At 37.0% G+C, this 22,544-nt stretch overlaps 7 protein-coding genes across 7 annotated transcripts; 2 read left to right on the top strand and 5 right to left on the bottom strand. All coding sequences in view use genetic code 12, as the record gives it.

The window, feature by feature from the left end:
* Positions 1-145: 145 nt before the first annotated feature.
* SPAPADRAFT_58904 (uncharacterized protein) lies at positions 146-1,553 on the bottom strand (the record flags this gene model as incomplete). Its single annotated transcript, XM_007373051.1, has 1 exon — positions 146-1,553. The coding sequence occupies one exon, from the start codon at positions 976-978 to the stop codon at positions 190-192; it is 789 nt and encodes a 262-aa protein (XP_007373113.1).
* A 243-nt stretch (positions 1,554-1,796) lies between these two features.
* Positions 1,797-3,626, bottom strand: XKS1 (xylulokinase; the record flags this gene model as incomplete). The annotated part of the gene is made up of 1 exon (XM_007373050.1): positions 1,797-3,626. One exon carries the CDS (start codon positions 3,624-3,626, stop codon positions 1,797-1,799), a length of 1,830 nt encoding a protein of 609 aa, XP_007373112.1.
* A 2,938-nt stretch (positions 3,627-6,564) lies between these two features.
* SPAPADRAFT_64786 (uncharacterized protein) lies at positions 6,565-7,788 on the top strand (the record flags this gene model as incomplete). Its single annotated transcript, XM_007373049.1, has 1 exon — positions 6,565-7,788. The coding sequence occupies one exon, from the start codon at positions 6,589-6,591 to the stop codon at positions 7,786-7,788; it is 1,200 nt and encodes a 399-aa protein (XP_007373111.1).
* A 288-nt stretch (positions 7,789-8,076) lies between these two features.
* Positions 8,077-9,159, top strand: SPAPADRAFT_48666 (glyoxylate reductase; the record flags this gene model as incomplete). The annotated part of the gene is made up of 1 exon (XM_007373048.1): positions 8,077-9,159. The coding sequence occupies one exon, from the start codon at positions 8,077-8,079 to the stop codon at positions 9,157-9,159; it is 1,083 nt and encodes a 360-aa protein (XP_007373110.1).
* Positions 9,160-9,386: 227 nt separating this feature from the next.
* HAP41 (Hap41p) lies at positions 9,387-11,236 on the bottom strand (the record flags this gene model as incomplete). Its single annotated transcript, XM_007373047.1, has 2 exons — positions 9,387-10,813; positions 11,132-11,236. One exon carries the CDS (start codon positions 10,512-10,514, stop codon positions 9,807-9,809), a length of 708 nt encoding a protein of 235 aa, XP_007373109.1.
* Positions 11,237-14,681: 3,445 nt separating this feature from the next.
* On the bottom strand, positions 14,682-16,369 carry ALD6 (Ald6p; the record flags this gene model as incomplete). Its single annotated transcript, XM_007373046.1, has 1 exon — positions 14,682-16,369. One exon carries the CDS (start codon positions 16,348-16,350, stop codon positions 14,716-14,718), a length of 1,635 nt encoding a protein of 544 aa, XP_007373108.1.
* Positions 16,370-16,934: 565 nt separating this feature from the next.
* On the bottom strand, positions 16,935-21,527 carry GDB1 (bifunctional 4-alpha-glucanotransferase/amylo-alpha-1,6-glucosidase; the record flags this gene model as incomplete). Its single annotated transcript, XM_007373045.1, has 1 exon — positions 16,935-21,527. One exon carries the CDS (start codon positions 21,525-21,527, stop codon positions 16,935-16,937), a length of 4,593 nt encoding a protein of 1,530 aa, XP_007373107.1.
* Between the last annotated feature and the right edge of the window lie 1,017 nt (positions 21,528-22,544).

Raw genomic sequence — 22,544 nt, 5'->3', positions numbered from 1 at the left:
ATTTATTGGTGTCCTGCACACAACAACAATGACTCAGTAATTAATATATCCACGGCATATCTGCGGTTTATCGCATTAGTCATATGGGGCAAGGAAGAGCCACTGTGCGGCTCAAGGGAACCATCGCTAGATCCCAAATCTGGTTGGCCTCTCTCTATTTCTATTACTATTTCTATTCCTATTCTATGTTTACAAGTTCTTTATATAGTTCAACACATAACTGTTCATATTCACTTTCGCCTTGCTCCAGTCGTCATCTTCGATAAATGAGTCACCGTATGCCTTGAACACCTTCTTCACCGCGGCAATTTCATGTTCATCACTAATAACGTTGTTGTCAATTGCCTTGTCGAAAACCAACTGCGCAAAACTACGGTCATTGTTTTGTAACGATGACAAACACACAGCCTCGGTGAGTAATCCCTTGGCTGACCTTCTCGTGGCTTGGTTCACATCCGCCGAGACTTGGTTGATGTAATCATTAAACAACTCCAAGGCAGAGTCCTTGTCGAAATATCCCTTGGTTACGATCAACGTTTGCAAGATCTTGACTGTGATGGTATCTTGAGGCACTAAAGTGGCGGCGATTGTCGAGTAGATATTCTTGTCTTGCTTGATAGCCTGGTAGCCAAATACCTTCACCATGGCGGTGCTGACAATATGAAGACCGTACGTGGCATGGGTTCTATACTGGTGATATTTTTGAAGTGCTACCTCGATATTATCATCGGCAATCCCAAGGCATTCAAGAATCTTGACGCGCAAACGCAAGTTTTCTGCTTCTTGGTCGATCTTGGATTCATTGATGTAGTCGAGTATCTTGCCGCTGAGCTCTTTTTCCTGTTTAAAGTTTATAATATCCAACGCCTTGACGTAGTCATCTCCTGATAGTAATGCCGGATCTATACTAAATAATCTGTGGAACATAAGCAAATACGAATGATTATCAATATCCTCAGACTTGATAAACCTTGTCATAAACTCAGCAGTCAATAAACCATTAGTCAACTCCTCGACTAAATCAAATGACCCACTTTCACCTAGCTTACTCAACAACTCTTCTACTTCAGTTTCAAACCCGTTGATTTCCTTCACGTGTTCCTTAAGTAACACTCGCAAGTTGCTTAACCCCTCCTCGTCGATAACATATTCGGTATCCGCTTTTTCTCCATGTACTAACTTTCTCAACACAACCTTTACTAATTCCGGACCAACTTCTAAATTAGGAGAATACATCTTGAAAAGCTCAAATGAAGAATGAACTCGACCAGGATTCACTTCAATAATCCGCTTCAAGATCTCATTACTATAATCACTCGTTTTCAATTTGAAAAACACAGAAAAGTCCGGAATTAGCTCGTCAAGAAGTTCCTGTTTGGCTTCATTATTGGATTGGTTGACCGATTGAATTAATTGGATGCGTGATGGGAGATCATCATGGTTTAGGTGAGGCAGTTTGACATCGGAAAGTCTTAGCTTGTTCGGATTTTTTCCGAGGAGTGTAGATAGTTGCCTCTTGTATACTCTTAACCCGGTTCTGATCATGGTTGTCTAATAAGTCTAGTAATCACTGGCAAAAATATTTGTCAATTTTTTTTTAATTTTCCACACTATTGTATATGGTAGCGCCGGAGCCGGCAACCAAAGTAATAATGACATGTATGTATATTGCTTGGACTAAAGAAAGCAGAAGTATTTCTAAATATAACGTTATAAGTGAATAAGGGTATGCTCTACACATGATTGTAATTAATTATCTTTTTCTATTCGTATGCTATTAATTATATTAACTCACTTTACTTCAATAAAGTTTCTTCCATCTTGGCCAACAAGGCAACCCCATCGAAATATTCCAACCACTTGTCTTCAACATTAAATGACTTCAACTCCTTAAGCAATTGGTTGATGTATTGATCATAGTTGATCCATTCGCCCTTTTGTTCACACTCATAACTCCAACTGGCCTTGTAAGCACCACCTAAAGAACAAGCATTTGGAATATCAACCTTGAAGTTACCGTGGACTGGACCCAAGATGGAACCCATCTTGGAAATAATACTAATATTGTTGGAACCACCGCCAACGTAGAAACATCTGTTTGGTCTAGAGGTCAACGATTCGTAAGTTTGTTGCTTACCATCGGTGTATAAGTCACCGTACTTGGCAACAATGTCATGGTATACACCCTTTAATTCGGTTGGGGAAGTAACACTGGCACGGGAAGACTTACTCAACATTGGACCAGCACGTAATCTACAACTCAAAGCTTGCGATTCAACAATGGCACGGGCATCATGATCAATATCAAATCCATGGGTGTCTAATCCAACTTCAATAACTTTGTCGTTTTCAAGAACGGCTCTTACAGTTTGGGCCTTGGCTTGAGGAACAATTTCACCCAATGGGAAGAAAATTCCCAATTTATTATCAAATTTGGTTGACTTGTCCAAAATTTCACTAAATTTATCCCAGGACTTTTTGTCTTCAACCTTGTAATATTCGTTAACTTCGTCTCTAATCTTTTCTCTGGCTAATGACCCGTTACAGTAACAAATCATACCCATGTACCCATCAGGAATAGTTGGATGCTTGAACAAGTGGTATTGGGAAGATGGTTGGTAGTTCTTGGTGATCAACAAAACAGTGGTGGAAGTACCTAAGGAAATCAAACAATCGTTTGGTTGCAAAGGCAAGGATAAAATGGTGGCCAAGTTATCACCGGTGAAGGAATAAATTTGACATTTTGGGTTGAGGCCGTACTTTTCAACATAGTATGATGCAATGGAACCAGAAGACTTGTAAGTGATTGGAGAAATCTTACCTAATTTAGCCTTGATGTCTTCAATACCAGCTTTGTACTTTGGATCGTCCTTGGTGATGTTGTCAACCTTAGGGTGGACACCGGCAGCCAAGGCCAATAATTCTTCGTTAAAGTCACCAGCCTTGATATCGTAAAGGTTCATACCACAGGCATCGGATTCTTCCAACTCGGTGATTTCACCTAACAAAACACTGGTGATGAATGAGGAAACCAAGGAAATTCTAGAGGTGTTTGCGTATTTGTCTGGATGGGATCTAGTTGCAAATTTTCTGATTTGCAAACCAGTGAATCTTAAATGGTCTCTTGAACCAGTGATATCTGCCAATTCTTCTCTGCCAACAGCATCGACGAAAGCCTTACTTTCTTCGAGAGTAGAGTGATCTTGCCAGTTTGGAGATTTGTCCCAGGAAAGAGCGTCCTTTAATTGTGTTGATAAATCTTGGTCTTTCTGTAAGCCACTCAATAACTTTTCTGCTTCGTGAGACCAGAACACGGAACCGTGTTGTTGACAAGATCCAGAAATACCGGCAACTTGGTTGAATGGGAAATCGTCTTGCTTCATTTGATCAAAGACATGGTTAATGGAGTCTAACCACATGCCAACTGGGGAAACAACTTCTCCGTCTTCCTTGTTGGTTAAAACACCTTTAGTGATGCCGTATTTTTCCTTGAAAGCAACGTCAAATTCAACATTGTAAGATTTCAAAGCAGCTAATTTTTGGTTGGTTACAATAATTTTCAATTGTTGAGTAGAAAGATCAAACCCTAAGAACAAAGGTTCTGATGCTGGTAATTCAACAGTCATTATATATTATTAATTATATGAATTAAAAAAAAAAAAAATGTAAAAAAGTAAAAAGGTTAGGTATGAAAGAAGGAAAAAGGAAAAGCAAACAAGAAATAAAAAAAAACTGTTGAAACCGTTGGGAATTTATACAACCGGAGAAATCAAAACGGTCCCCATGACATTGTTTATTAGTGCAGCAATTATGTGTGGGGCGGCGGTGGGGAGAAATTTCGGTATAAATTTTTTTTGTTTGTTTCTTTTGTTCTCGAGGCCAAGTAAGGTTGAACCGAAATTGATGTTAATACACACGCAGCCAGGGCGAGAATATTTCTTTTTTTTTTCTCGTATAAAAAAAAATTAGGGGAAACCGCCAGATAAACACTCTCCAATTTAGATCTTAATTTGTAGCCATTCGAGATTTGGTTCTGACTTGAACAACCAATTGGGGGCAACAACAAGTATCAACAAGATCAACTGAGCACCAAAAGCGAGATAAACATTGGCCAATGAATTGGTGTAAAGGCCCACGGTTAATGAAACAAAGCCATTAATTATAGTGGCACCAGTAATCACCTGATCCACCCTTCTCTGATTAGGGATAGTTACTGGAAATTCAAATATTTGGGCAATATTATCCATAATTTCAGGTGCGGATATAGCGTGAGGTTGAAATGTCAGGTAACTTTCGTAGGGGGAATAACCTTCCTTTTTATAAGCAAGTGTCACCCTTTTTTTTGTCCTCACAAGCGAATTTGGTTTGACCTTCTCCAGAAAAAAAAAATATCCTGACGTGTTAAATTGACTGTAAGTACACGACCTATGGTTGCAAAATCTTTCTTCCCCCAAATATTTTTACGAGGTAAGGCGGGCATCCCCTAATACTTGTTAATCTGGGGAACATTTTAGTGATGATAGTGTTGACGACAGTTACGATTCACATGTTTGAAATAGAAGTTATACCTAAGGATGTAAGAAGCCTATTGATTTTTTTTTTAGAAACAACAATATCTTGAGATGTAATTCTATTCTGAATCACTCTACATCAGTTTCCTAATTACTCGTCAGTTTCCTACTTGCTGCATAAGTTTTCTAATTTCTTTCTTATAAGTCTTGATTGCTCATATCTATATCAAGCACCCAATTCAGTATTTAATTGATAACGCTAGGTAACAATGTAACAAGATGACCATTCTGAACACAAGGTCGAAAACAAATACTCTGTCTATCAGTTCTCTGATTAAACTACAAGATCTAGAAAAGACAGGTGACAATAAAAATTGCTCTGAAAATAATAATAATAACAAGGTACAAAACCAACAATAAGATGGTGCGTCCATGGCGTTATCACCCCTCCATTCAATATAGTCTGTTCTTCTTTTGGCTTCTGTTTGGATGTCGAGTTTTCTATTGGTGTTAATTGAGGATATTTGAAGCGGGATTATCAAGAAATATTAGTTAGCCCAAGCAATTCAATAGATGTGAACCATAAATTCTACACATAATTATCTTCTATTGTGTAGCGAAATAGTGAGCTTTACAACCCAATCCAATTTCACGTTTGATGCAATGATAATTGTAAAATTAAAGGAATAACTGCGACAATACTTGCTGGTTCTAGTAAAGAGATATCTTTGTCTAGAATGCTATTCTTTGCTCCATTACTGCTGTGGTAGTGTGATTCTTTGACTAGTTTGAAGGTACAAGCTCGTCAGGTAGTTTTTCATATCGCCCTCTTGGATGTTATTGAACTTTTTTCCATTCAATGTTTTCTGCGTTGTGATGGGTATGGAGGTAGTGTTTGGGATTGTTTCATTTACAGTATCCCTTTTTTTGAATTCAAGGAAGCCAAAAATACAGATTTTTACTTGATTTATTACCTTTTCACCAATGATTATTGTTGCATGCTTAAGCGTATCCTACTCTAGGAAGATGAGCAATCGTATATAAAAGAATAGCTAATTAATGAATCCATTGGGACCACAAATCCTGAGGTCCATATTTGGGTTCTGGAGATTCCTCGGCTCCCTTGGTGCTGCAGTCCTATCAGTTACGATTCTGTTCAAAGGTAAAAGAGTAAAATGGCAAGTTATTTTTAGTTTATAGGGTGTCTTGGTTATTGTTTTCAAAAAAAAAGGTCTGTTCCTGGATTCTATAGTTGTTGCAGTTTTTGAAGTTATCGGAACAACTAAATGGATCAAAGATCAATTTAACAATGGTGTGTTATGGTTCCGTGTGGTGCCATCAGTTATCTGTTTATTACCCGCAATTGCTGTTGCGCTTTTAAGTAGTTCGAAATCATGGAATGTACACAATGAAGTTCCACTACAATAGATTGAGCAACAATTTGTTACTACAAAAGTTCAGGATCAGGTTTGGTTTTTGGAGACTATATCAGTTTTTTTGTTAGCCCATTTGTCCTGAAATTGTTTCTGCCAATTTTAGGTAAAGGAGGGAGACGAGTAAGGGAAGTAGTTTTGAAGGTTTCATTTGCTTCTATCTTATGTCGTTAGTGGTTGATATTTTTTAAAATCAATAATATCTAGTTCTATAATATCATTGGCCGATATATACTTTCATGGCATTGGGAAGTTGGTTCTGAGTTTTTATCACATTATTATTTGTTACATCCAGAAGATAACCAAAATAAGTTTTTCGCAACCATTTTATAGCTTAAATTTTGGCACCCAAAATACCAAAAAAAAAAAATTAAAATATCTGTGGTGAACCAGGTTTAGCGTAATATAATAGAATCTTATATTAACGTCGGTTGAGTAAATGTTATGATTTATTCTATAATGTTTCCGTGCTAGTGAGGATTGTCCCGATAGTCGAGTTCTTGCGCATAAGCCACAAATGTTTTTTTTGTGCGGGGAAGATAAAATGCTCGAAAAGGGTTTACAAAGTACGGATGTCATTCCTTATCTCCACACGTTGAATGACATAATTGCTTACCTAATTTTGCTAGAGATTTGGCTATATAATGATCACTACGTTGTTTTATTTATATTTCCTAACCATTATACGGTTTTTATTTTTACAACTTGATTCAATGATAGCAATTAGAAAACCGTTAATTTTAACCTTACCTGATGAAATAATATATGAGATCTTGGGGTATTTGAACCAAATTAATATTTTACTGGTTCGTCTAATTAATTTAAGATTTTACATTGTCGCTACTGAGAAGTTATTCAATTTTGTATATGTTAATAATGGTGATCCGGTTGTGATTGGTCCCGATGTTAATTCTCCATTCTACCTCAAATACACTGTGGTTAATGGATGGAACAAATTTATCACCTTGTTGAATATGAAGGAGTTGCAATTTGTTAATACTATTGTGATATACACTGATTATGGTATAACCCTTGATTTCAAGAAAGTGATTCGCTCATCACCACGAATATCTATCGAGTTCGAATACAAGAAAAGCATAATTGTTCATCAGGAGTTGTCCTTTTCCTCATGGTTCAGGATTGCCATGACTGAATTCAACTATTCAATTAAGAAGTTAACCATCAATGGAGGTGAAACTAAGTTGCTCCCTTTCTTTACCCGTTTGAAATCGCTACGAATCATCAACGGTACTTCAACTATGTTTGACAGTTTGAAACAACAAATTACCATTCGTGATCTCTCATTAGAATTCCTTCAGCAACCAATTCGACTTATTGATATAAGGAATATTTTCAATTTGGCTGAAATAGTTTCACTTGAACTAAAATTTGGGCTTTACCACCCACCTCCCTCAGTGGTAGAATTGGCAATATTGGCTTCGCAATTGAAGTCGGTTAAACAATTGGCAATTATTTCACCAAACATTAGATTTGATAAAGTCGTGCATCAATTAAAGCCAAATAGTATAACCAGTTTCTATTTGAAAATATTAGGTAATTATTATGAAACTCCGAGTTCGGGACTTGTCGAGATTTTAAAATATCAACAGCAATCTGTCATGAAAGTGTATTGGAGTTGTGTTAGGAGTAATTCAAGGTTTAGACTGTATGGATTACAAGAATTTGATCGCGTTTATAAAAAATCTGGAGATAACAATAAGTTGGAAGAAGTTGTGTTTCTTTTGAATAATGGAAGGTTTGAAAAGTTGAATCAAGTTGTATTGAATGAGAATTATTTTGCAATTAAGAGTTTGCGAAATACAGAGATTGTTTGTTTAAATTAGATTTAGATACTGTATTGCTTTAAATATGGTTTTATTGTAATAATATCTATCTCAAAGTCTGGACTCGCAAATGATTCCATTTGCTTGCTTTCCCACCCTTGTGGTAATGCCACACCGTAAGGCATTTTTACTCACACACACCCCACAGTTTTCGCAGTAATTCTAACCCCGGTGCTGCACAATGGTCAAAAAAAAAGGCTGATTTCTGCGGCACCAAAATTTTTCACTATAAATATTTTCAACAAATACACTTCCACATCCAACAACTCAATCCAAATTACACAAAGCATGGCTAAACCACAAGTATTATTCATCGGAGAACTCAACCGTACGCTCCCTGAATTTATCGACTTCCAATCCAAGTATGACTGTATCTTCTACACCTTAACCACCAGGGAAGAATTCATCTCCAAACTTGAAACCGATTTCAAAAATATCGTTGCCATTTACGCCGCCTGGTTGGGATTCTTGCCTATCGGTGGATTCCGAAGTGTCATTGACCATTCCCCAGCCAATCTAAAAATCATAGCCTTGTGTTCAGTAGGGTATGACCATGAAGATGCTGATGTTTTAGCTAAACACGGCATCACCATGACCAATGTGCCTTCCGACGGTGCTGCTGAACCAGTGGCTGAATTGGTTTTGGTTAATGCCATAACTAGTTTCAGACAATTCCACTTGTATTCTCAATTCCGTAATGTTAAGAACACCTTGAAAATTAGATACCAACATTCCGCAGGTGAATTTGATAAAACTACAGGTAAGCCTACCAGTTTAAGTGATTCCAATGGATACTATTTTGGACACTATATCAATAATCGTGGATGTTTGTCGCCTCGTGGACATAATGTTGCCATCGTTGGGTTTGGGAATATTGGACAATGTATAGGGAAAAAGTTGAGTGACGCTGGTATGAATGTTACTTACATCAAGCGAAACAAACTTTCTTCTGAGCAAGAAAATAAATTAGGGTATAAAGTTACCTATAAGGCCAAGATTGAAGATGCTACTGATGCAGATTTAGTAGTTATTGCTTGTCCGGCTACACCAGAAACTTTCCATTTAATTAACAAAGATGTTATTGATTCTATGCAGAAACCATTTAGAATTGTGAATATTGGTAGAGGTACTCTGATAGATGAACAAGCTTTAGTTGATGGGTTGAAATCAGGCAAGGTATTATTTGCAGGATTGGATGTATTTGAAGAAGAGCCAAAGGTTCATGAAGAATTGTTGAATCGTGAGGATGTAGTTTTAACCCCACATATTGGTGCAGCAACAGTTGAAAATTTCGATTATACTGCCACAAGATCCTTACAAAATATTGATGATGTAATTAACGGAGGGAACGGGTTAAGTAGAGTTAACTAGAGTAAACAGACAATAAAATAAAAAAGTATAGATTATTCCACGACACGGAAATAGAAAATGTCGCGACAAGGACTACGGGTTTAGGTTATTTTTGGGTCACGAAAATATTTTGGAATTAAGAAATTTTGCCGATAACTCCAAAACGATCTTGAACAATCTGATCGGATGCATGATGGGTTATTCTCCACCGTTATTGGAACCCAAGCATAATGGTCACTTAAAAAAATCAAACCTTTATATTTACTAAAGTTATTTTACATATATAATTTTTATATAAACTTTAAGACCCATAAAATCATCAACAAAATCAAAAAAAAGATTAAAAAAACAAAAAAAAAGCAAAAAACAAATGTCAGTAATTGTAATATCGTAAACCGGAATAAATATAGTTAATAAATAGGGGGTAATGTAGTTAAGTTGGGTGCAATACGAGAATCAAAATGTCACCATTAAGTCATCGCCAATGCGTTGTCATATTCGATCATTCTATTCGGAGAATGACGGGGATTTTAGGGGGTGGTATATGCATGTGCGATGAGCAGCCAGTCCTAGAAAATTTTTTCGCAGTAAAAAAAAAAAAATATAGTTTTTTCCTCGTGGGTTAATAAGGGGGCTGGTGACATCAACAATAGGCGACTCTCTCTCTCTCACCAGATGAGGTTATTATCAGATGATGACGCAACAGGAGCAGTGGTGGTAGATGCAGTATAATATTCAATGTCATTAGTAATCAACTTCTCTTCTAAAAAGTCTGTGATCATATTATATTGGTCATTCTTACTGTTGTTGTTCATTAATTCATCAAACTTGAAATTGTATTCATGATCATCTTGTTCCTCTTCGTATTTTGGTAATTCAAAGAAATTGTTCAAGGTGAATTTTGGTTTATCAAAACTCATCACCGATGAAACCGTAGTAGATCTTGTCAATGACGACATTAATGAATTATTTTCAAAATCAGAGTATGGTGAAGTAGTGCGTGAAAGCTCGGTAGAAGATAATGTAGGCAGTGTCATCATGTTGTATTCATAATCATCTTCATAATCGATCTCTATGTCCGAGTCTATTGGTTCGAAATAGTCATTGGTTTTGGATTTCTTAAGGTCAACATGGTCATTGTTGTCAAGATCAATAAACTTGTCGAACTCGGTTGTAGTAGAGGTAGTTAAAACTTCATTGGTCTTTACTTCGGTATAGGATCTCTTATGAACATTAGAGTCTAAAGGTTGGTGTACCGATGTAATAACTTCGGGGTTTAAGACCAAGTTCTTGAGTTGTTTATAGTCATGAATTAAAGATAATAAAGTAGATTTTAATGACAAGTTTTCTGAATCAATTGTCTTGATGTTTTTCATAATACATGACACATCATTGAGGTCTTGACCTAGATCACTCAATTGGGTGGTTGTGTTAACACTTGTGCTTGTTTTAGTGGTAGTGGTAGTGGTGGAGGTTGTTGTTTCTGAAGTACTCGGTATGGTTGTTTTCTTCTGGTACTTCTTTCTTGGTTTTATTTTGGTTTTATCTGCCATTTCCTTGACTGGCTTTCTTCCTGGCTTGGGTCTTGGAGGAAGAACCCATTCCTTGGAAGTTTTTACAATCATTGGTGCAGAAGTGGTTGATGTGGTTGACTTTTCCTCAATGTTACAATTAACTAGATCCATAATAAGATTAGTATATTTTTTCTTGGATCTTGGGGGTCTTTGTCGGAGCCGGAGTAAGGAGTTTAATTTTAGTCTGGTTAAAATTGGGTTAAAAAAGGGAGAATTGACAACGTCGACCTGTTATATAGTAAACAAATAATACATAATCTCTTACTGAAATTCAAGGGTGAAAAAAATATGCTGGACTGGAATACTATTTTTTTTTTCAATGCAACGAAATGAATTTCATAACGCCCCCTGCCCTTCCTTTCTCAGTGATCTTCGACCACACCCCCCTCCCCAGAAGGAGAAAAAAATTTGAAACGTACCTGTCATTGCCTATGTGTATATGTTTATATATGAATAATTTGCAAATGGTTAATAAATAAAAATAAGTAAAAAAAAATTTTATGAATCGTTATAGTTGTATCAGTACTGGATAATGTTTGTCGATGAAAATTTTATGGCAAATGTTTTTTATATATGACTCTCTTTCTCTGCCCCATATATTATAACCAACCCCCGAAATAGCTTTTCTTTTTTTTTGTTTTTTTTTCTTGTCTGCATTAAATGTGTTATTTTTTTTTTCTACAATTCATCCGACAATTTTAATAATAGTATACGTTGTAATTGTGTACAGGGGGTGATCGGACAGTTACGGAAGAAAAATTTTTATGGAAAACAGGAAGTAGCAGCAGCAAACAAAAAAAAAAATAGAACAAAATAGAACAGCTCATCAGACAGACAAAAACAAACTAATTATTTTTTTTCTCATGAAGGTAATTGCGCGGTTTTAATTCTTGACTTTTCCTGGACCTTCTGCATTGAGTTATTTCACTTAAAGCCGGAATCAATGGAACGTCATTGAAACAATTGAAAGTCGATTGAAGAGCAAACCAAAACAAAAAAAATTGAAAATATACGCCTATGTAAAGATATACATTTCTGCAAGATGAACAAGATAAAAAAAATCAGCGCAAACACCGGCCTGTAAATTAAAATGCAATGACTAGCTATTTTTGCGGCGTTTACAGCCAAACATCGCTACTACATATTCGGACTTTGATTCCGGCAAAGTAAAAAAAAAAAAGGAACAAATCAGACAGCATTTTAAGACAATTTTTAATTTAATTAAATTTTGCGACACAAAATCCCAAGGTGTTAATCCTTTTTTGGCAACACCTAATAAATATGCAACACAGAAACGTAACGAAAAAAATGAACCGATCCCTTTTGCGGCTTTTTAATTTTAGTTTTTCCCGTCACGATTCTTTCCGGACATGCAAATCCGCATATAAACAAACGATCCATCTTTCGTTAAATGGCCATACTACGATTGTATATAATGTGTATGTCTCTTCGGAATGTATAAAATAAGCTTTCTTTATTTTTATTGTAAGTTTTTGCTAAAATATATTTTGTTAATAAAAATAAAAACACGCTTGAAAAAATTTTCTTATTTTGGCGTTTTAGTTTTTGTGATCTACCTCGGATTCTTCATAACCGTGGAAACAAAGATAACGAGCCAAGCCAGCAACCCGGAATGTGTAATCAATCAACGGTTTTAAGTTTGACTCAATTTCTTGTAATCATCTTTAATTCATAAAAAAGCAGCCTTAAAACCAAGGTTTAATTCCCAAGAAATCAAATTGTACAACCCCATATTCTTGAAAATATATTTTCAATATTATTTTCACCCCGGAGTTCGGCATGACAACAATCTAGCCAGTCAGGATTTACGCAACTGTAAGGGGTCTGTGAACTTCATTTGGATTTTTTGTTTCTTTTTCAAATCTGTCATGAAATCAAATCCCTCGGCAGAGCTTACGAATTGGCCCATTTTACAGAAAAATTTTTCATTCTGCGCTTGAATGGGATTTAACACGCGAATAATTAACCCCAGACACACATGAAACGCCCTGATACCCCGGATCTCTTATTTTTCTTTTATTATTATTATTATTCTCTCGAGTACGAAATTCAAATTTATTTATCAGTTTTAATCTGCGTCTGATAAAAATCACGCCATTTCTTTTCTCAGGATGAAATTTTTAAAAGCATTTTGCAACAACGGAGCGAAAAAAAAAAAACCTTTACAAGAAACGGTTGCAAATTAACCGAAGGGTTCGACACATAGAATGACAAACCCCGTACTCTCGACGCCTGGTACAGCAATGTGCATAGATCATTGTTCACATATATGATCTAAACAGGTATAAAATAAATCTCTCCGATGTTTGAAATTAGACAATTATATTTGTCATCGTCAAAGCCAAGTTCTGTAGTCTTGACGATGGAACATTGTCAAAGTATGTAAAGCTTCTAGACAACAATGATTTTTGATGACATTCGAGATAAAATAAAGACATGAAACACTACCTTAGCCGACCTTGATTTGTCAGCTTTAGTAATACCCGCGAGTACTCGGAAGGATGTAGGTGTATGTACAACCTAATGCCGATCTTCCCTTGGCAATGAAATGTATCGAAATAATATTCGGACTTTGGGAACTTGGTGATACTTGCCCCGGACAATTTTCAATAAGTCATGACAAGTTTGAATGCCTATGATGCATCTTCTACCAAAACATTTTTTATGCAATGAGATTGAATTTCATGACCTAAATAACACCATCTGTATACATTGATGTAAATTGGACCATTTCGGGAATGGATTGAATTTTAAGTCATGATCAATGCTATCCGTTCCATTGTTATGATGTTCGTAAATTTAGTTGAAATATCCATTTGTCCATTGGAATGGAAAGCATGTGGTTCATTGTAGCTTATACAACAGCTGTTGCGTGACTTCATTTATGGCAAGAATTTTGAGAAAACGCATTTGGCTGTCCGATTTGAACATGTGAATGGCCTACTAGACAAATATAGAGCAGAGCAACGATTTTAAGCTATTAAGATTGTACTACAATAAATAGTACTGATGATCTACCTTCATAACCCCTTCGTTTAAAGACTGCTACTAAATATTTTCCACTCCCTATGAAGATCAAATTAGAAAAGGGTATATCATAATTCCAATTGGTTTTATATACCAAAAAAAAAAAATACAATTCCCAAGAAGTAAACTGGGCTCTCTTTCTAAGAACAGCAAAGTGTAGCTATCCAGACGGTATAAACATTTAAATACAGAAAACTCAAGCATATTCAGGTGGTATGGACTTTATCTTACACAGTTAATCTGGGTTGATCGATCCATTATTCTGATCATCAGTGGCAATTATCTGGGATCAATATAGTGAGGGGTTGGTCCTTCATCGTCTCTTTGCCAAATGCTAGTATACCAATTGAATTTGGTCAATAATCTATCCGGACAATGCTATGTTCAAACTACGTCTATTGATTTTCTATCTTGAGCTAAATCTATTACCATATTATCTGTGTTCTTTTTGCAAAATTCGTTAAAAATAAAACACCTCTTTAAATCCATTTTATCTTCTAGAAATACACTCATCTCCAAACAAACATATTGATCAATACCTCTAAATACATAAACTATCAGAATCCCCGAGGAATAGTCGATTAACCACTAGTTAAGAAATATTGAAAACTGTTTAAAATTAGTTTTCTGATGTGATAAAATTGAAAAAACTTGAAAACAAAATAGGGAGGGTTGGCCGAGTGGTCTAAGGCGGTAGACTTAAGATCTACTGGACAGTGTCCGCGCGAGTTCGAACCTCGCATCCTTCACTATTCTTTTTTTTTTTATTTAATTTTAAATCGATTATTCTATCTTATATCTTGTCTATGACATGTTCGTATAGCAGTTATGATAAACAAGGAGTTTCTCAAAAATTATCGTATTCATATATTTTTCAAGAAAGAAAAAAAAAATTACATTGTTATTTTGGTTTTCTTTTTTGCAACTATTAATAAATATTTTATTACTAAATACTCTATTGTTGAACAGGCATAGAAGTAGAAGGTTTTAAGATTTCTTCATCAACCAAATTACTCTTCCATAAAGAAGTAATAGTCTTTGGCTTAGTCAAGAATGTAATTCCAGCCTTACCATAAAAGTTCAAGTCACCCAAGAAAGAGCCTCTGGATCCTGTGAACGAAAACATTGGTAATGGAACTGGAATAGGAACATTGATACCAACTTGACCAACGTCAATTCTCTTGGTGAAGTATTGAGCTGAACCTCCGTTATTAGTGAACAACGAAGTACCGTTACCGTACTTGTTGGTATTAATTATTTCAATAGCCTCATCAATAGTGTCAACATTGATAACAGATAATACAGGTGCAAAGATTTCTTCGTCATAAGCTCTCATTCCTGGCTTGACTCCAGTTAAAATAGTAGGGGCCAAGAAATTACCATTGGCGAATTGGGAGTCCTTGGGTCTGTAACCTCTACCATCTAAAACAATCTTGGCACCAGCTTTAATGGAATCTTCAATAATAGATTCGGCTTTGGTTAAAGACAGGGGGTTAATTAATGGTCCCAAATCACTTTTTGGATCAAATCCACTACCAGTAACTAATTGTTTAGCATCCTTGACAATATCGTCAATCCATTCCCTGGTCTTACCAACAGTAACCAATACAGAAATTGCCATACATCTTTGACCAGCAGCTCCAAATGCAGCCCCGTTAATGGCATTGACAAATTGTTGCTTGTTAGCATCTGGTAAAACCACCAAATGGTTCTTGGCCCCCAAATTGGCTTGTACACGCTTTCCTAATGAAGTACCTTTTTCGTAAATGTACTTACCGGCCTTATCACCACCAACAAAAGTTAATGCTTTAATTCTTGGGTCTTCAATCAACTTGTTAACGGTATCGTGTTTTCCGTGAACTACATTAAGAACACCAGGAGGAACGCCAGCTTTTGCAGCCAATTCACAAATGATCATGGCAGCACCAGGAACTCTTTCTGATGGCTTAATAACTGCAGTATTACCGGTAACCAAAATCAAAGGTAATGACCATAATGGAACCATGGCTGGGAAATTAAATGGACAAATGGATCCAACTACCCCCAATGGTTCTCTAATCATCTTGGTTTCCATATCGGTTGAAACTTCCAAAGTTTCACCTTTTAAATCATTGGTGATATTACATGCGGCTTCAGCAACTTGCAACCCACGAGTGACATCTCCTTGAGCATCAACAAAGGTTTTCCCCTGTTCCAAAACAATGACTGAGGCAATTCTATCCATATTCTCTTTCAACAATTGCACAAACTTAAATGCAATCCCTTGACGTTTAATCACACTGGTGTCTCTCCACAGTGGAAAAGCATTGTGGGCAGAAGCAATTGCTTCTTCCAACTCTTGCGGAGTGGATTGTGGAACACGCGACACGACATTGTTGGTGGCTGGATCATGGATATCAAACCATTCGGATGATTCTGACTTGATGAATTCGTTATTGACAAAACTAGGAGTGTCATATGGTTGATCTTTGACATGAGTGGTGGGGTAACTCGAAGTAGTCGAGGACAAGGCAATTGTGGTCTTGAACCTCATGATATTGATCTGAAATGCTCTAATGGCAGCTTTGTTTCTTACAACTCGAGACAACATGGTTTAATTTGTTGATATTGCTGAAATTTTTCATTTACATTCAAGGGAGGACAAATTTTGGTGCTTTTATATAGTCCTGGCGGGTGGCCATTGCCGGCAGAAGTACACGTCCTGTATATAAACCATCAGATTGTGTGGAGACCCATAGTGCGCGACCCCACTGAAACTTCCCCTCTGGCAATCGTTTTCCATGGCTACCTTTATTTTTTTTTGTTTTTTTTTTCCTTGCCTGTGTCGGCGCACTTAGCGTCAACTTTCCCAATTAGGAAAGGCAAGGGGAGGGGCAGGTCTAGGATATCTACTGTTTAATGACAAAGAAACAAAAAGCAATAATTAACGGGGTACTTCCACGGCTATTGGCGGAGGTAGTCCTCGGGTCTTTAATTATGCGACATGTTTGAACGTTTGCAAAATTTTAAACAGGTTTAAATAAAAGCTCATGTGTCTCGGGTATATTTAGTGTCTGGTGCATTTGAGTCAACGAGGGGCTTTACTTTTGCAACAGTTAGCTAAGGGTAAACAAAACAAGTAAATATATATTAAATCAAACTAACAAAGAAAAAACAATAAAACAACTTCTATCTTTAATTACAGTACTTGCTACGGTACCTCTCATCAGTCCATACATCATGATACAAATCCAACAAACAAGAACCACTCCAGGCCTGTGTAGGACTTGAATCATTACAAATCACACCATCCTTGTTGGTTAATTCAGTCAATCCGGCCCAAGGACTATTCTTAATCCATTTGATATTCCCCTGTAATCTCTCATTCAACTCGGTTAATATATTGATCAGCGGATCACCTTGTTGGGTATGACTATCAGCCACTGCTTCCACATGGAAATGCAAGAATGCACGAAGGAAATATCCCAAATTCCAGACCCATTCTGGACCCTGGTGATAATTACGACCCTTGGAAGTAGCAAAGTTGTCGCTATCTTCACTATTATTGTAATATGGATGATAATTCCAATCCAGGGGATCTAAAGTTCTCATACCAACTGGACCACGAATTATCTTATCGGCATTACGAAGAGCAGTGAGGGCTTTGAGTGGAGTAAACAATTCTGGAGCGGCGCACATGGCAATGCTGAAATTAGGACGCAATTGATAATCTTCATATGGTTTGCCTGACTTGTACAAATCCTTGTAAATACCACGTCTATGAACTAAACTTGGATCAAGCGAGTACAAGTGATCATCCTTAGACAGTGTAGGAATATAGAAACATTTTTCAAAATTATCTTGAATCAACTGTTCCCAGTCCTTGAGTGATATTTCACTTCCATCAGCCTTCTTAACATGGGTGTATTCAAATTTACCTTTATCGTGTAACTTATTGACAAACCTTAATGCACTCTTCATCAAACCTTGTAATTCAATAGCAGCACCATCACGAGGAGTTCCAGGAACACCCTTATTATGGGCACGTTCACTCTCACCCATCTTGTCCATCCAGGTACCACAATTAAACTGTGATCCACCATGGACCAACCCTGTTTCCCAATCTATAAACACTTCAACGTTGAATCCTTCATCCTTCATTTGCGAATCCAAGTTCGGTCCAGCATTAGCTTCGCGATACTTGATACCTGCAGCATGACGCAGCAAAATCTCATAAATGATTTCACGAATGGTGGATTCATGGCTGAATGCACGAGGATCAGTATGTGGAATATAAGTGTCATCCAAGGGGAATCTTCTCTTTACCTTCTCATCCAAAATACTCAAACCATCAGGAGCATAATTAACATATTCTTGCACCGCTTGTAAAAAGAACCAAGCAGCATCACGAGCGTTATATCTTGGATTACGACCAGCATCTAACAAGTTAGGAATAAGACCATGCTTCAACGTCATGGCAAACCCAAGAATGTGCGTCTTGGCATCCTTGTAACGGCCAGGAACCAACAATAATCCTCTAAATGCAATGAAAACATCACGGCCCCAACATCTCATATAGCTGTTACTGAAATGAGGTAAACCAGCAGCCATGGAAGGAACTTGGACCAAGGGGTAAAGGGAGGTGTTTTGCATGTATCCAACCATTTGCACACTGGTCAATGCCAAACTTTGCACGAAATTGGTAGCTTGCTGGATTGTTTTATCAAAGCTTCTAATAGCTCTGAATCTAGCGGCTTCATAAGCAATACCCACAATAAGAGCAAAATAATGTGGTCTCAAGAAATAAGGAGCCAGCTTCTTGACAGCATCAAATCTTGACCGTAACCACTCCTGAAACTTACCCAACTTGGCAGAATGGGCAACATATTTGTCTAATCTGTTTACAATATAGTCTAAAGCCCATTCACCTTCTCTTAAATGGTTACAAATAGCATGACCTAAATTGTTTGACCAAATGACATGCTTCAAGGCTGTATTCCACCCTTCCAAACCGGCATACACTAATGTTCCATAATTTGGAATTCTATAAACGTCTTCTTGACCACTGCTAGCATCTAATTCTTCAGGGGAAGATTTGTATAATAATGCATTCAAATCGTATAAATCAAGATCTCTAGATGCTTCAATAGCACCTTCCTTGACGTAGTTATCAAGGGAAACATTAAGACCAGGAATTTCGGTAGAAAAGACCGAAATAGATCCAGGAATAAACGATTCATCCACACGAATAATAGTCTCCTTCTCGTCGATTGTTAACTTTGGTGGTTCAAGGTCAACAACTTCAACAGGAATACCAGCAAGGAACTTGTCATTTTCTTCATATTCGCCAGTTTTCTTTAATGTATAACTAAACTCATGTTTGACATTGGCACCAGCTAATACAACAGGAGACAAGATTTGCTTTTGGAAGCTGCCGGAGAATTTCGTTCTGGCAATAAGGAACCAACCTTTACCAGTTCTGGCATTGTAACGTTGAATAGTAATGTATTGTCCTTCATGATGAATGTACATTTCATGATCTCGTAAAATATCTTCACTTTCCAATGCCAAGTCCTTTCTAATCTTATGTAACTTAGCCTTGACTTTACCAATCCCGTTATCATCATCTAAGGAATATTGTCTATGTTCATGTACCAAATTCAAAATCTTTGGATAACATTCATCATAACCGTATACACTACCAATAGCAGAAGAACAGAAGGCAACAAGAGCAGCATTAGGCAATGTGTCTTCCACAGTTCTCTTTTGGGCAGGCATCTCATTGTCATGGGTACAATCCATAAATAACGCATGAGGAGCTTGTGAAGTCAACGCCTTGGGGATTTCCAATTCAGTATAAGCATTAAGGTACTTATCTTTGATTGGTTCTGCTTCAGCTGGATAGGTGAAATCATCAAGTGGCAACCATGTCAAACTTCCAATTGGTCTACCACCGTGTCTATGAACTAATCTAGACAATTCTTGAACATCCCAAGGCTGCATAGCTTCTCTAATCAATGAATTAATTCCTAACCTTTCCACAAAAATCTTGTCCATTTCTTCGGAACCGGAGAATAATTCAGCAATAACGTATAAATCTGGATTAACTTTTCTGGCTTCATCCAATAACCTTTCACCTACATGTAAGGGAGTGGAATGACAGTTATCAATTCTGAACCCGGTGAATGTTTTGGCTGCTTCTTGGGTATACTTAATCATTCTATCCCATAATGCTGGAGAATCTTCGTATTTTTCTCCATATCTCAACTTGACACAATCGCCCCAGACGATAACTTCTCTTCTCAAATATGCCCTTGATTTGTTTGATGCAAAATCAACAAGAGGGTTACCACCCCAGATCCAACCATTGTTAGCCAATGCTTGTTTGCGGCCCTTATTGTCGACAAATCTCGTGAAGTACGGCTCTGTAAGTGGGTTCTTCTTTGTTACAGGTCCCTGTTTGGGGCCATTGTCAGCAAGCCTCAAGTATCTAATTCGGTCGGCAACTTGGGACTTGATAGAAGACATATCACTATCGTAAAGAGCGTATAAGTCAACATTGATGGCGTCAATGATATCACCAGCTTTGGATTTCACAACTTCGAATTCTGTATCGGTGTCATAAATGGCATACAAGATCGCCAAGAACTTCTTAATGTCGAACTTATTGCTGAATCTATCGGCAATAATCGTGGTTGGGTGAATATTGGTCACTTCTAAAGTGTATTTCGACAATGACTTCAAACTATGGATGTCAACATCATGAGGAATTTCAATAGGGGCAACCTTGTCCAATCCTTCATTGTAAGTCTGTTCCAATTCAATCAATGTCTGCTTGCTGTTAAACACATAGTATTGCCATAATTTTAACTTATCCAATACATGGCTGGTGATACCATGAATGATTTCATCAAGATCCAGTTCGGTCTTGATATCAACTGGTAATCCCAACTCTTCCAAGTTGTCACTGAATTCCAAAAGAGCACCATCTAATTCAATAGCAGCAGCCAAATGAGGTGAGGATTCAGCATTGTACCCAGATTCAGGATGTTCCTTTAACCAATCGGAATTGTTGGCGGTGTGGTTCCAAACAACATCGGTCAATGCCAACAACTTGTGCTTTTGTAAAATCAGTTGGATTTGAGCTGGCGCTTTGTCACTGTCGGGGAAAATGTTTGGGTCGTATTGCAATTGATCATAAATGGAATAAGGCGAGTCGGACTCTCCTCGATGTTGCAACGGAGTGAAATGAATCATGTTGTATCCCTTGTCGCTAATCTTACCAAAGAACTTATCCCAATTTTCCAAAGGTCCAATCCATTTCGAAATAACCGTTTCAATGTTGATGGAGTTGAATGCAACAAATGCATTATCAATAGTCAAGTTGGGTGGAACGTTAAAGTAGAATTTCTCAGTTTGCTTTTGCTTGTTGTGTTCATCAGTATAAGTGATGTAATAGTTGTATGCACCTGGTCTGTAGATTGGGATAGGAATAGAGATATCCTGATGGAAACTGGATTTTATGGGATAATCAAAATGAGTATATCTATCAAATGGTTGATCAAACGATTGAGGAACGTTGGTGTGGAAAACACCATCACGGGATACTCTGGATGCAGCATTCAATTGAAAGTGTAATTCAAATAATACATCACCTTTACGGAAGTCTTTGGGTAATTGTACTGATGGTAAGATCAATACACCATTGTTGACGTTTTCATTATTAACTGGTTCTCCTAAATTGGATAATCTAAATAAAATTGAACGTTCAGTTGAAGAAGAAGTCATGGTATTGTTAGTTAAGTTTGTGTAATTGATTTACCGCCAAATGTCTTTGGTAATATTATAGTGTCTGATTGTTTATGATTGCAATTGAAATCAATTGGATTATGTGGTCTAGATTTGAATGCGATGATCGTTTGAGTTGCGCTATGTGTGTATGTGGTGGTAAGTGCGCTGATTAAGTCAATGGAATTGCCGATGGTAGGTAATGCTCAAAATCAATCAACGACTTTTGCTTTGGAAAAGAAATAATAGGAGGAAAGAAAGTAAAACTGGGGGAATCGAGTGAAATTTAAAGATCCAGGCGGCAAGAAATGGACTGATGAAATTTAGAGTCAGCGCAGGTGAGGGGGGGGGGGGGGGGCGAATAAATTAGCGAGTCAACCCAGACTACAAAAAAGAACACTTGCGTTTCAATTCTATGTAATTACTAGAATCCCATCACAAAACCGCGACAATGAAGAGCAAACAATTACTTAGAGTTTGTGACAATGGGGTCAGGGAATTTTATTCTTTGTGACACTTTTTTGGGTTGCCCCCATTAGTGAGAAACTAATGTTTTCTTAGTTGCAAATTAGTCCAACTAACCAAATACGGGATTTCCGGAGGGTGAGCTTCGGTCTAGACCCGAGTAACCCGTTCTACAATTATAAGATTAACCATTGATATCCATGATATTGAATTTAGTTGATCTGAGAAAATATTACATCTGACCATGTGGAAAAAAATTTTGGAGAAATATACCCAGTACAAAAAATATCTTATTTGAAACAAGTTACTTGACACATTCAAATATTTGAGCACCGCAATAGTCTTCTACAATTTCTATGTTGACGTCATCTTTATTATTACCTAAAAAGCGGTGTTGCATAATGCTCCTTGTTCCACTTGTTCCAGCAACAATAGAAGCAAGTCCCGGACCCCATGATACAAAAACAAGATGATATAACAATTAGGCTGTTATCTGTAAATCGTAGACACAATTGCTAGCGAGACTAATACTAGGGGCTTTTCTCGCCGTAT

Source organism: Spathaspora passalidarum (assembly GCF_000223485.1).
Source record: "Spathaspora passalidarum NRRL Y-27907 unplaced genomic scaffold SPAPAscaffold_1, whole genome shotgun sequence".
Classification (NCBI taxonomy): domain Eukaryota; kingdom Fungi; phylum Ascomycota; class Pichiomycetes; order Serinales; family Debaryomycetaceae; genus Spathaspora; species Spathaspora passalidarum.
The sequence above is the reverse complement of the archived record's forward strand: the minus strand, read 5'-3'. Positions and strand labels throughout refer to the sequence as shown.